Source organism: Hylobates moloch, unplaced genomic scaffold (assembly GCF_009828535.3).
Source record: "Hylobates moloch isolate HMO894 unplaced genomic scaffold, HMol_V3 SCAFFOLD_15, whole genome shotgun sequence".
Lineage (NCBI taxonomy): Eukaryota > Metazoa > Chordata > Mammalia > Primates > Hylobatidae > Hylobates > Hylobates moloch.
In genome coordinates, this window is record NW_026652290.1 from 17,579,234 (window position 1) to 17,591,354 (window position 12,121).

The 12,121-nt window shown below is 49.1% G+C and overlaps 2 protein-coding genes across 3 annotated transcripts; one reads left to right on the forward strand and one right to left on the reverse strand.

Moving 5' to 3' along the window:
• Window positions 1-260: 260 nt before the first annotated feature.
• Window positions 261-584, reverse strand: LOC116484146 (DNA-directed RNA polymerase III subunit RPC10-like). Its single transcript, XM_032753686.1, is given in 1 exon segment — window positions 261-584. A coding segment is annotated over 1 exon segment (324 nt).
• A 1,971-nt stretch (window positions 585-2,555) lies between these two features.
• Window positions 2,556-9,649, forward strand: SSTR2 (somatostatin receptor 2). 2 transcript variants are annotated; one of them, XM_058428966.1, is made up of 3 exons: window positions 2,556-2,815; window positions 6,771-7,855; window positions 8,364-9,649. In XM_058428966.1, the coding sequence occupies exons 2-3, from the start codon at window positions 6,863-6,865 to the stop codon at window positions 8,610-8,612; spliced, it is 1,242 nt and encodes a 413-aa protein (XP_058284949.1). In that variant the 5' UTR covers window positions 2,556-2,815; window positions 6,771-6,862; the 3' UTR covers window positions 8,613-9,649. The 2 variants fall into 2 exon arrangements, with proteins under 2 accessions (XP_058284949.1, XP_032033593.1); XM_032177702.2 differs by having other exon boundaries at window positions 6,771-8,451.
• The last annotated feature ends 2,472 nt before the right edge of the window (window positions 9,650-12,121 follow it).

The window sequence follows — 12,121 nt, forward strand, 5'->3', positions numbered from 1 at the left end:
AAAGAAAGAAAGAACAGGACTTCAAACAGAGCATACTTAGTTATGGGCCCCTCCCCACACAGAAAAGCTCCCTGGACATCAATGACTTCATCCGCTTTGACTGGCAGATAGGCCACATTTCCTGACACCCTGACTCTTCACCTTAAAAGGGTTAGCTTTCCACCACACCAGCAAAGACCCTCAGGACACACAATTCATATTCCCAGCTGAGCATCTACCCGGAGGTAAGCAGACGCTCAGGCAGCTGGGCCGTCCTTGCCCTAATCCCTCCAGTGGTGTCCACAGTGAGCCCTGCAGCACTGGTAGAAGGTGGTCTTTGGCTCATCTGCAGAGCGGGTCTGAAGCTACATGTAGTAAGCACAAGGAGGTTCTCATTTAGGACATGGCTCTGCAGTAGAGTCAACATCCTCCCAGGCAGCTGCTCCCCCAAGCCCATCATCCACTTCTTTCAGCTTTGAGTACTTCCAATTTGTTACCTTGTGGGTGAAGTGCACACAGAGGCACGTGTTGCAGGCGAAGCGGTGGCAGCGCTGTCCCTCCTCCACGATCAGCCCGTCCCTGCAGCCAGGGTGGAACAGCAGCATCATCTGACTCCGCTGGCTCCAGTTATTTTTTTTTTTAATGAAACATAAATCTGGTTGTTTTTTTTTTTTTTTTTTTTTTTTTTTTGAGACAGAGTCTCGCTCTGTCGCCCAGGCTGGAGTGCAGTGGCGCAATCTCGGCTCACTGCAAGCTCCGCCTCCCGGGTTCACGCCATTCTCCTGCCTCAACCTCTCCGAGTAGCTGGGACTACAGGCGCCCGCCACCACGCCCGGCTAATTTTTTTGTATTTTTAGTAGAGACGGGGTTTCACCGTGGTCTCGATCTCCTGACCTCGTGATCCGCCCGCCTCGGCCTCCCAAAGTGCTGGGATTACAAGCGTGAGCCACCGTGCCCGGCGCATAAATCTGGTATTAACAGTTTCAGAACTTTTAAGAGATAACATAGTACAAAGGAAAGGAATTTGAGAGCAGAGTGGGCACTTCCTTCTTTTCCTGGAAACCAGTCAGGTTACTGGTTTTAAACTGGAGGTGACAACAGGCATTGTAGCAACTGTGTGGCCAGAGAATGCCGAGTTCCCCTGAGTGCAATTCCACGATGCCCTCTTGATATTATTACCTCTCTGCCTCTCCCTCTTCCCACTAACGGTGAGCAGACACAGCCCTCTTCTAGTGAGCTACCCACCGCAGCCCTTCTACTTGCATGCACATGTCTAAAAGAGATGCTGGCTCCCAGATTGACTCCTGGAACTTAAGGCAATTGCAGCTCAATTTCCATCTCGCCCTGAGCTCCAGGATGCCAAGATTTAAGCCCTATCATGACCAACTTCTCAGAGAGAGATGGAAACTCCTGATCCCCATCTCACAGTGGGCACCCCAAGATACAGTTTGGCCCAGATAGAAGAGAGAGCTGGCTGCTGCTGTACCTGGTGGTTCCTTTCCCATGTCACTCATTTATCTCTAGGGCTCACCCCACCTGCCACACAGCTTCTGGACTTATTTTTCCCTGGTGAATTGGAAATCAAATAATAGGACGGACAAATCAAGGCCACTCAGCTCACAGAGAAAGGTAACGGGGTTTGCTTTCTGTTTTCACATCCTCTAAAACTGTACTGAGGATGGTGTGTGTGTGTGTGTGTGTGTGTGCGCGCGTATATACTTGGAGGAGGGTGAGGAAGGGGAGGCTGCGGATTGATTATGACTTATTAAATTATTGGAAAAGAGGCTGAATCATCACAGTCAAAAATAAACAGCTGCAACTCCATGCGACTCCCACTTCTTGCCTGTTCCCCTTTGCTCCCTCACAGCATGTAGGAGAGACTGTGCTGGGTCAGACCAGCAGGTGCTGCCTGACGTGGCTACAGCAAGGGGACCACCTGTATGGCCGCTGCACCTCCAAGCTGTGGGACTCAGGGACAGCTGGGACTAGTCGACCTCCACTGGCCCTCTGATGGCTCCTAGGACTGAATCTTGGACTCCAGGTGCGGGTTTACACTCTGCGCTCATTGGGAACTGCACGGAGAAGCGCGTCCCCTGAGCCCTTTTTCTCCCTACCCTTAGCCTGGCCCTGCGCCCTGCGCCCGGGGCTGGCCCACGGTAAACACAGCTTTGCTAACTTGTCTGGCTAAGGAAATCACAGAGGTCCCCGTGTAAGTCTGGGTCACCCCGGCCGCCACTCCAGCTGCCTAGAATATACTGGGTGGAAGGGAGTCGATTCTGTGAAATCAGAGGGAAAACAGCGCTTGTCCTTGCCATAAGTCTTGAGGAGACCGAAAACCCTTAACCTTTTACGCCCCCGCAGGCGGGTCCCCTCTCTCCCCGCTCCCCGGCTGTCTGTAAGCTCTGCCTGCGGCCACCCTCAGGCTTTTCAGCCGGTCTCACCCTTGTCCTTCTACAGGACCCGGGAGGAGGGGTTGGGGGGGGCGGAGCGAAGCCGCTGTGACGTAGCGGGAGGGGGGCGTGGGGAAATGTGCCGAGGGGCCCGGGCTGGCTGGGCCAGTCCAAGCGGCGCAGCCACCCATGCGCGCGCGCTCGCAAGACCACCAGCGCCCAGAGCCCCAGTCTGAGGCTTGGCGCCGGGGTTCTGCGGGCGAGGGGAGCTCTCTACGGGCGAGGGGCTAGCGGGAGCCGGCACAAGAGGGTCGAGGAGCCAGGAACCCCAAACGTCCGGCGCCAGGCGCTAGCCAAGCTGCTGTGCGCCCCGGCGCCCAGCTGGCTCGGGGACAGCCGCTGGGTGTCGGAGACCGGAGCTAGCGGATTGCAGCGGAAAAGCAAAGGTGAGGGGTGTGTGTGTGTGTGTGTGTGTGTGTGTGTGAGAGATAAGAGAGATGGAGGGAGCGAGAAGCGCACTTGGGCACCTGTGTGCATCTGCGCTGATGGTGGTGTGCCCATCCGAGTGCCTGAGCTTAGGTCCCGGTGCGTGATTCTCCGCTCATGTGCCTTTTGGGGTGATTGTAGTAGGAATGAACCACAACGGGTACCCCTGCCTGAGTAAGGGGGCTGTGGGTAGAGTGTGCTGGAACGGACGTGTCCTCGCAGCCTCATGCCCGTGTGCGTGGCGTGTGCCCTTTAGCCCGAGATTTCAGGTGGTAGCTACGACGGGTGACAACTTCTCTCCCAGCCCCCTGCAAAAGAGACCTGGCGCGAGGGGAGCGAGGCCGTGAGGTGCCAGCTGGGGCTCCTGCGGGAGCGCACCCGGAGATCGGAGCCTGCCAGAGGCAGGCGGCGGGCGCAGAGCAGAGAAAGAGGAGCTTCTCTCCTGTTCTTCATCGCCGGGCCGGGGAGACAGACGCTGAACGATCTAGGATCCGTCTCCGTCCCCCACCTCGGGACAGAAAGGACAGTTTGTCTAGGTTTGGAGAGAACAAACCACTGCATAGCCCGTGCCCAAAAGCCGCTGGCCAAGTCCCCCAAGCGACTGTTTTCTGCGCCCCGATGTCTCTGTCTTCAGCGCCCCCCCACCCCTAGCACCCCTGCTCTGCGTTTCTATACTGGGCGTGCTGGCGCCACAATCTCCGCTCTTGCCTCGTCTTCCTGGAAATGGCACAGAGTTCTTTGGGAAACCCTTGCTCTGAGGATCAGCGAGTTGGATGGCCAGGAGGAGGACTTTCTGTGCCAGCCGGGAGCACTGGCTCCGCAGTCCTGACACTTGCCCCTCCATTTCTCAACCCCGTAGGCCAGCACCGCCCCGGCTTTTCCCAGGCGCTCACGCGCCGCGGTGGCCCTCAGGGGCTTTTGTCACCCTGCCAGTGGGGGCTCTCGCTCTAGCCGCGCAGAGACCAAGCCGGGTTCTGCAGGCCCGGAGGGAGGCGGGGGGCGGGGGGGGGGGTTGGGGGAAGTGAATGCGGGAAAGATAATGGGGAGAGGAGAAACTGAAGCTGAGTAGGGTTTAGGACCTCCCCTGATGTCCGGTCGCCATCCCAACACTCATTTCTTGGGCTGGTAACCACAGCCCCTATGTAAAAGGGAGGAGTGGGGGCAGGTGCGTGAGACCATTCTCACCCTCCTCTCTACAGAGCCTGGACATGGTTCAGAGGAAACCAACCACTAGCCATTTCCAGCATCTAACAACTCTTGGGCTGGAAAAACAAAGAATGCAGAAAACGAAACTTCCTTGTGCATTTAATTTAACCGCAATTCAACTAGAATTGGCTGCCTGGCATTGGAATATTCTTTCTCTGAAACAAAAATGAAACAGAAGTCTCTGGAAGACCTTAAGCGGCTGACTTCTTTGTTAAATAAGACTCCCCATAATTTAAGCTCATTTCTTGCTTAGAGGAGTCTTCCCACTCTCAACCGGCTCCCCAGCCTCCCACCTCCACCACCTTCACCAAGACTCTGAACACTGTCTGTTGCTACCATTAAGCAATTCTATCCTGTTGAGTGAAACTCCAGTTAAAATGACCGAGTTAGGGCTGGAAAGCAACACTCAACCCTCCCTCATACTCCCTGCACCATCGTGGTTCCTAGCCCAAAAACTCTTAGACAGGGGCCCTGCCGGCCCAGGGGAATTCCGTGTTACTCAGACACTGGAGTGTGACCATTCATGTTTAGATGGGCCCCTGTAAATCCCCATGATAAGGTACACTCTAATTGCAGGCAGCTTGAATAGGATTCTGGCTCTGTAGAATTAAACCAACTAACTGATGGTTAGAAATGATAACAAAACCACCCAAGTCAATCCAGGGATACTAACCACAGTTTCTGCACAGCTTCTGTTTTAATTGCTGCCGGTCTATGCTTTTTTACCCAATGCAGACATGAAATTCCAGGTGCCTCAAATACTTCACAAAATAGTCAGCCACAAAGCCCAGATCTCACTTCACAGACAGTTGTGTGGTAGGGAAATGAACACAGAAGGAACGAGCAGTGCACCTGGCAGTTCAGAATCAATCAGAGGCAAAGGTGAGCAAGGATCCTCAAGTACTTGTTGCTGGCCAAGTCTCCTTTAACTCATCTGCAGTCTTTCCAAGGATTAAAAAGTAATCTTCCATCTACACCCAGGCACCAGGAAAAGTACCCAGCTCAGGGGAAATGTGTCAGCCAAGTGAATTAGTCCCACTCTGCTGAACACACCACCCTTTGAACATCTCGCCTCTTCCTAGATTGGCCTCTTTGCTGTCCTCCTGCTTCAGTCTTCATATACCCAAGACCCAGCTCAAACATTTCTCTTTGGAAGCCTCCTCTGAGTCCCCCAGGAAAGGAAGGCATTCTTAAGTCCTTTGTTTATCTCTCATCAATGCCTACCCTATATGAGCTGGCTTCCTTTCCTATCTCCCCTTTTAAATTATCACCTTCTAGAGGGCACTAGCCAAGTTTGTTCATTTCTACATCCCTGCTGTCAGCACAAAGAAGCCTCCTCTCCCCCCCACGCCCCCGTGATATTTTTTTGAATGGCTGCATATCTATCATTTAATTATGGGATGAACTATTGTTTTAGATCTTAAGCCAAGCCAATAGTGCTCCAATTATTTTCTCAGCAAGGAAGTAACACAGGAGTCAGTTGCTTCAAACCAAAGCCCAGTTATCAGCCATTCGGTCTCTAGGCCACTGAGGAGCAGAGGGGAAGCCTTGAGACGTGCAAAAGACTTGGGGCCAGGTGGCCTATGTTCACATCCCAGCTCCACCAATTATGTACAAGAGAATGGAGTGAGCTCTTTAAACTCTCTAAGACTCAGTTTCCACATCTCTAAAATGGGGGTAATTATCCCTACCACCTAGGACAGTTGGGGAGATCAAGGGAATCGTGAGTGTGAATGAATTATATCAGTACTGGAAGCCTTCTGCTTACTTCTGTGAAAGAGCTTGTGTCCCACACCTGCTTCCCGTTTTTGTCCTTAATTAGAAAATGGCAGGCAAATTCTCTGGGGTGTTACAGCACTTGGGAGCAGCATCCCCTTAGGGACTTTGGGAAAGAGCTCTTGAGGAAGTCAAGCATTAGGTATTGGAAAACAAAAATAGAAGAAAAACAAAAAATAAACTGAAGCCTACATTTCAAAAATGAAAGCAAACTAGACTTTTATTTTTAATACTGAAGACTATAAATTGGTTCACCACGTAGGTAGATTTCAATAAATCAGAGATAATGAGATCGTAGAGGAAAACATAGGGGGAAACAGCACTTACGAGGTTCCCATTATGAGCCCAACGCAAGGCTAGGCGTTTTCACGTACATTCCATCATTTAATCTTCATGACACCCCCATGTGAACAAATAAGAGTCAGAACCATTAAGGACCAGGCATGTGGTCACACGGGCTCAGCAGTGGAACCCGGTTTGTTCTACCTCTAGAGTCTGGGTTTTTTCCACTATGGCATTTTCAGAACGGAAAGACTCCAAGGCGGTCAGCAAGTCAGCATAGATTTCCTGGTAGGGAAGAGTTCAGGAATGTCAGTGTCAGACCCTTCTGAGGTCAGGCGCTGAACTTCTCCAAGCTCTGCCTTTCTGCAGTTTAGATCAGTCAACTTCTTAGGGGTCAAAGTATGTGCTTTTTGAAGCCACAGCCCTCCCCCACATGTGCGTCAGCAGATGATGACTGAAATCAAACCCTTCCCTACTAACTCAAAAAGTCTGCACACTCATGAGGAACTCTAGAGCTTAATGTTGATGCGGAAAGATAATGCATTTTTCAATTTAAGAGTGTGTTTGAGAGGCTACACCAGAAATGTGTAAATTTGGTGAGAGTTTAAACAGCTTGTGACCGATGGGCCAATCTTCCTTTCTTCCTTCCAGATGTCACACTGGATCCTTGGCCTCCAGGGTCCATTACGGTGAGAATAAGATCTCTGGGCTGGCTGGAACTAGCCTAAGACTGAAAAGCAGCCATGGACATTGTGGATGAGCCACTCAATGGAAGCCACACATGGCTATCCATTCCATTTGACCTCAATGGCTCTGTGGTGTCAACCAACACCTCAAACCAGACAGAGCCATACTATGACCTGACGAGCAATGCAGTCCTCACATTCATCTATTTTGTGGTCTGCATCATTGGGTTGTGTGGCAACACACTTGTCATTTACGTCATCCTCCGCTATGCCAAGATGAAGACCATCACCAACATCTATATCCTCAACCTGGCCATTGCAGATGAGCTCTTCATGCTGGGTCTGCCTTTCTTGGCTATGCAGGTGGCTCTGGTCCACTGGCCCTTTGGCAAGGCCATTTGCCGGGTGGTCATGACTGTGGATGGCATCAATCAGTTCACCAGCATCTTCTGCTTGACAGTCATGAGCATCGACCGATACCTGGCTGTGGTCCACCCCATCAAGTCAGCCAAGTGGAGGAGACCCCGGACGGCCAAGATGATCACCATGGCTGTGTGGGGAGTCTCTCTGCTGGTCATCTTGCCCATCATGATATATGCTGGGCTCCGGAGCAACCAGTGGGGGAGAAGCAGCTGCACCATCAACTGGCCAGGTGAATCTGGAGCTTGGTACACAGGGTTCATCATCTACACTTTCATTCTGGGGTTCCTGGTACCCCTCACCATCATCTGTCTTTGCTACCTGTTCATTATCATCAAGGTGAAGTCCTCTGGAATCCGAGTGGGCTCCTCCAAGAGGAAGAAGTCTGAGAAGAAGGTCACCCGAATGGTGTCCATCGTGGTGGCTGTCTTCATCTTCTGCTGGCTTCCCTTCTACATATTCAACGTTTCTTCCGTCTCCATGGCCATCAGCCCCACCCCAGCCCTTAAAGGCATGTTTGACTTTGTGGTGGTCCTCACCTATGCTAACAGCTGTGCCAACCCTATCCTATATGCCTTCTTGTCTGACAACTTCAAGAAGAGCTTCCAGAATGTCCTCTGCTTGGTCAAGGTGAGCGGCACAGATGACGGGGAGCGGAGTGACAGTAAGCAGGACAAATCCCGGCTGAATGAGACCACGGAGACCCAGAGGACCCTCCTCAATGGAGACCTCCAAACCAGTATCTGAACTGCTTGGGGGGTGGGAAAAAACCAAGCCATGCTCTGTCTACTGGCAATGGGCTCCCTACCCGCACCGGCTTCCTTCCTCCCACCCCTCACACCTGGCTTCTAGAATAGAGGATTGCTCAGCATGAGTCCAATTCAGAGAACAGTGTTTGAGTCAGCTTGTCTGATTGAATGATAATGTGCTAAATTGATTACCTCCCCCCTCAAGCGAACATCGAAATGCAGGTAGACAACTCAAAGTCTGGAGAAGAGGGATCATGCCTGGATACGATCTTTAGAAACAACAAAAATAGAAAAAAATAAGTATCTGTGTGTTTGTGTATTTAAAACTCAATATGTAATCTTGTGTTTTTATATTTATACTTGTATATTCCTATTTATTCTCTGTATAGGCATTACCTACGTTCCCGTGTTCACATACACAAGGAGCAAATTCGAGTGTGCATAGTGTAGATGGACATTTGCCACAATACAGTGCCCGCAGAAATGGACTTACCGTGAAGCCAGTAAAATTCAAGCTTCAGGGATCTCTCTTGCACGGGCCTTTCCAAGGCTCAGGAGGGACTTGGGCAGTATGTTCATGTGATCATGTTTTTGTAAAAAATTGTGAAAGTAAGATATTTTTGTATTGTTTTTCTTAAAGAGGACCGTCGTATAAGCTCCAAGCCTCACAAACCTTCTAGCCTCTGCCCTTGGGGATTTGCTTCATTAATTTCCGGCAAGTGAGGTCAATGTAAGAGGCGAAAGGGAGAAGATATTTGAAGAACCAGAACATAAATTCATGTGTTTCCACTTCTCAGATATAGTCAGAGAATTATTCGTTTGCCCAAAAGGACCTAAGTGGTTGTGGTCATCCATCATTGTATTTATCAGGACAAAGCCGACTTTGTTATAAGACTGCATTTTTTGCTTTTCAAATTGCTTTAGTTTTTCTTAGGGAGCTATGAGGGGGGAGAATCACTAACATGAAAGGCAAAAAATGGACTATGATTTCCGTGGGGAAACAATTTCATTCTCTCCATCGTGAAAATAAGTGAATAAGAGTGAAGCAAAATTACACCTTTATGAGAAACCATAAAATTGTTTTTATTTTTCAGGCCAGACATAGCTTCCTAATGAAAGAAAATGGAAATGTAATTCAACGACTCCTCAAAGGGGATTTTAGAGGACTTCATACAAAGCTGGGCATTAAGAAAACCACAATGCGTGGCCAGGCACGGTGGCTCACGCCTGTAATCCCAGCACTTTGGGAGGCCGAAGTGGGTGGATCACCCGAGGTCAGGAGTTCGAGACCAGCCTGGCCAACATGGTGAAACCCCGTCTCTACTAAAAATATATAAATTAGCTGGGCATGGTGGCATGTGCCTGTAATCCCAGCTACTCGGGAGGCTGAGGCAGGAGAATCACTTGAACTCGGGAGGTGGAGGTTGCAGTAAGCTGAGATTGTGCCACTGCACTCCAGCCTGGGCAACAAGAGCAAAACTCAGTCTCAAAAAAAAAAAAAAAGAGAACCACAATGCCTACTAAAGACCAGAGGACATTGTTCATAAAACAAAAGCACCCTCACCTGCCAATGAATATGAAGCGTGCGGGGGGTGTGGTGTGAGTGTTGGTGGGGCCCCATCACTCGTAGATACTGCTGTGCCGCCTTCCCCGCTGACTGTATACACAGTAACTGTCATATCTTTAATGCCATGGACTCTGAGCCGCTCTGCAAGGACTATTGTAGACAGGCACTTCACACCATAAAGTGGCATTTTTTTTGTTCCCCAAACTGACATTTATAAGCGATAAGAAAAGAGACAATATCCATTTCATTAACTGATCATTTTCTAGAGTATGAAGAAATGCACACCTGGGTGTCTGCAAGGATGTCATCATCTTTGGGTTTTGTCTGAGAGCATCACTCAGCATCTCACACATAGATTTTACCATATTTTTCAATTAGCTTTCCTCTTCTGGCTCCCTAAGCAAGCGCTGTTGGCCAGTGGGAGTGACTAAGCGCTCCACCTGTGGGTGTCCTGCTTAATGTGCTGCTTTTGTTCTGTATAAATTCACACCACCTCATTCCCAAAAGTACTTCCTGTGGCTCAGAAAAATATGTTCAATAAGATTTTGGATAGATAAATCCATACAAAAATAAAAAGAGGTACAGCTATAAAACAAGACTATAGAAAAAGTTGTTGCAGAAATTGCATGCAGTAAAATCCCACACCATTAGTAAAAGTAAGGTCAAATGTAAGTTCAGCTCAGGGCTTCCTAGCAGCCATGTTTAGCGAAGTGTGACTTTTTTTTTTTTTAAATAAAAACAAGCAAAGATTTGGAAGAAGATGCTTTAGACCTAAATTCACAATTATTATAATATGAGATGTTCCAGGGTCCTTGAATAAATGCTGAGTTTTAGGGAAATGATTCCAAGGGACCAAGAATTGGTAGAAATAATTTCAAGGCACAGAAGACTAATTCTACAGGCTGGGAGTGGTGGCTTATGACTGTAATCCCAGCACTTTGGGAGGCCGAGGTGGGTGCATTGCCTGAGGTCAAGAGTTCAAGACCAGCCGGGTCAACATGGTGAAACCCCGTCTCTACTAAAAATACAAAAAATCAGCCAGGTGTGTTGGTGAGCGCCTGTAATCCCAGCTACTCAGGAGACTGAGACAGGAGAATGGCTTGAACCCAGGAGGCAGAGATTGCAGTGAGCTGAGATCGTACCATTGCACTCCAGCCTGGGCAACAAGAGCGAAACTTCATCTCAAAACAAAACAAAACAAAACAAAACAGACTAATTCTACAGTACTCATGACCCTGCAACCAGAGAAACTGCCTGCAGGGAGGCCAGAGTCCAAAGCAGCCACCTGTAACCTGAAAATGAAATGCAGACCCAGGCATCTGTGGGTCTTCATGAGCAGGATGACCATTCTAAGGCTAAAAGACAGGCCTTTAAGTCTGATGCTATAATTCCATCCAAATACACAGGTTTCTGCCATAGGGAAAGCTATTCTCCACTTTTTGAAGTATCTGTTTCAAAGATAACTTGCTCTCTGGTTTTCTTTTATCTAAGAGAGAGAATCGACATGCTAATTTAAAGCTTAACATCATTTTAATTCAAAAATTTTAGTCTCCATTCCATATTTAATGATGAAGACAGATCTGCTGGGTGCTGGGAGGGAATAAAAAGTAATGCACCCGATTGATTTCAGAGTATCTGATCACTTGGGTTATGCAAGCTGCTACTTACCTGCCATTAGCATGGGTAGTTAAGTGCTGATTAAACCTAACTGGACTCAGTGAAAAAGATATTGGGAAAAATAATATGATATTGTGGCCTATGTTGAATGATGTTAGCTTGTGTTTCAGTAACAGAGTTGGGTAATATTGGACGTGTAGATGAAGCTTTAGCAGGGCTGGGCACGGTGGCTCATGCCTGTAATCCCAGCACTTTGGGGGGCTGAGGCGGGCGGATTACCTGAGGTCAGGAGTTCAAGACCAGCCTGGCCAACATGGGGAAACCCTGTCTCTACTAAGAATACAAAAATTAGCCGGGTCTGGTGGTGTGCGCCTATAATCCCAGCTACTTGGGAGGCTGAGGCAGGAGAATCGCTTGAACCTGGAAGGCGGAGGTTGCAGTGAGCCAAGATCGCACCACTGCACTTCAGCCTGGGTGACAGAGCCAGATTCCGTCTCAAAAAAAAATAAATAAATAAATAAAGAAGAAGAAAAAGAAACTTAAGTGGGGTTCATACCATAGCATGGCAGAGGGACATTGGAGAATAAAATGGCATGCAGAGAGGAACATGTGGGCTGGTGGATGGGGTTTCTAGACCTGGCAGTGAACTGGAGTCTATTTGCTTACACAAATTTAACCTTCTCTCCATGACGGAATACAAGTGTTTCTTGCCGAAACTCACAGCCCCAGCCGCCCTAGATGAGGAGCACCATGCTGGAAAAGTGCACAGGCTGATCACAGAGACAGGTAGGAAGCAAAGGACTGTTAAAATACATGTTCCGGGCTGGGGATGGTGGCTCATACCTGTGATCTCAGCACTTTGGGAGGCCGAGGCTGGGGGATCGCTTGAGCCCAGGATTTTGAGACTAGCCTGGGCAATATGGTGAGACCCTGTCTCTTTAAAAAAAAAAAAAAAAAAGAAAA

What these genes read in the sequence shown, in the direction of transcription:
- SSTR2 (XM_058428966.1), top strand. Translation starts at nt 6,863, where the DNA reads ATGGACATTGTGGATGAGCCACTCAATGGAAGCCACACATGGCTATCC. An exon ending in ATGTCCTCTGCTTGGTCAAG is followed by an intron (nt 7,856 to 8,363) that starts GTGAGCGGCACA and finishes TTCTCTGTATAG; the next exon opens with GCATTACCTACGTTCCCGTG.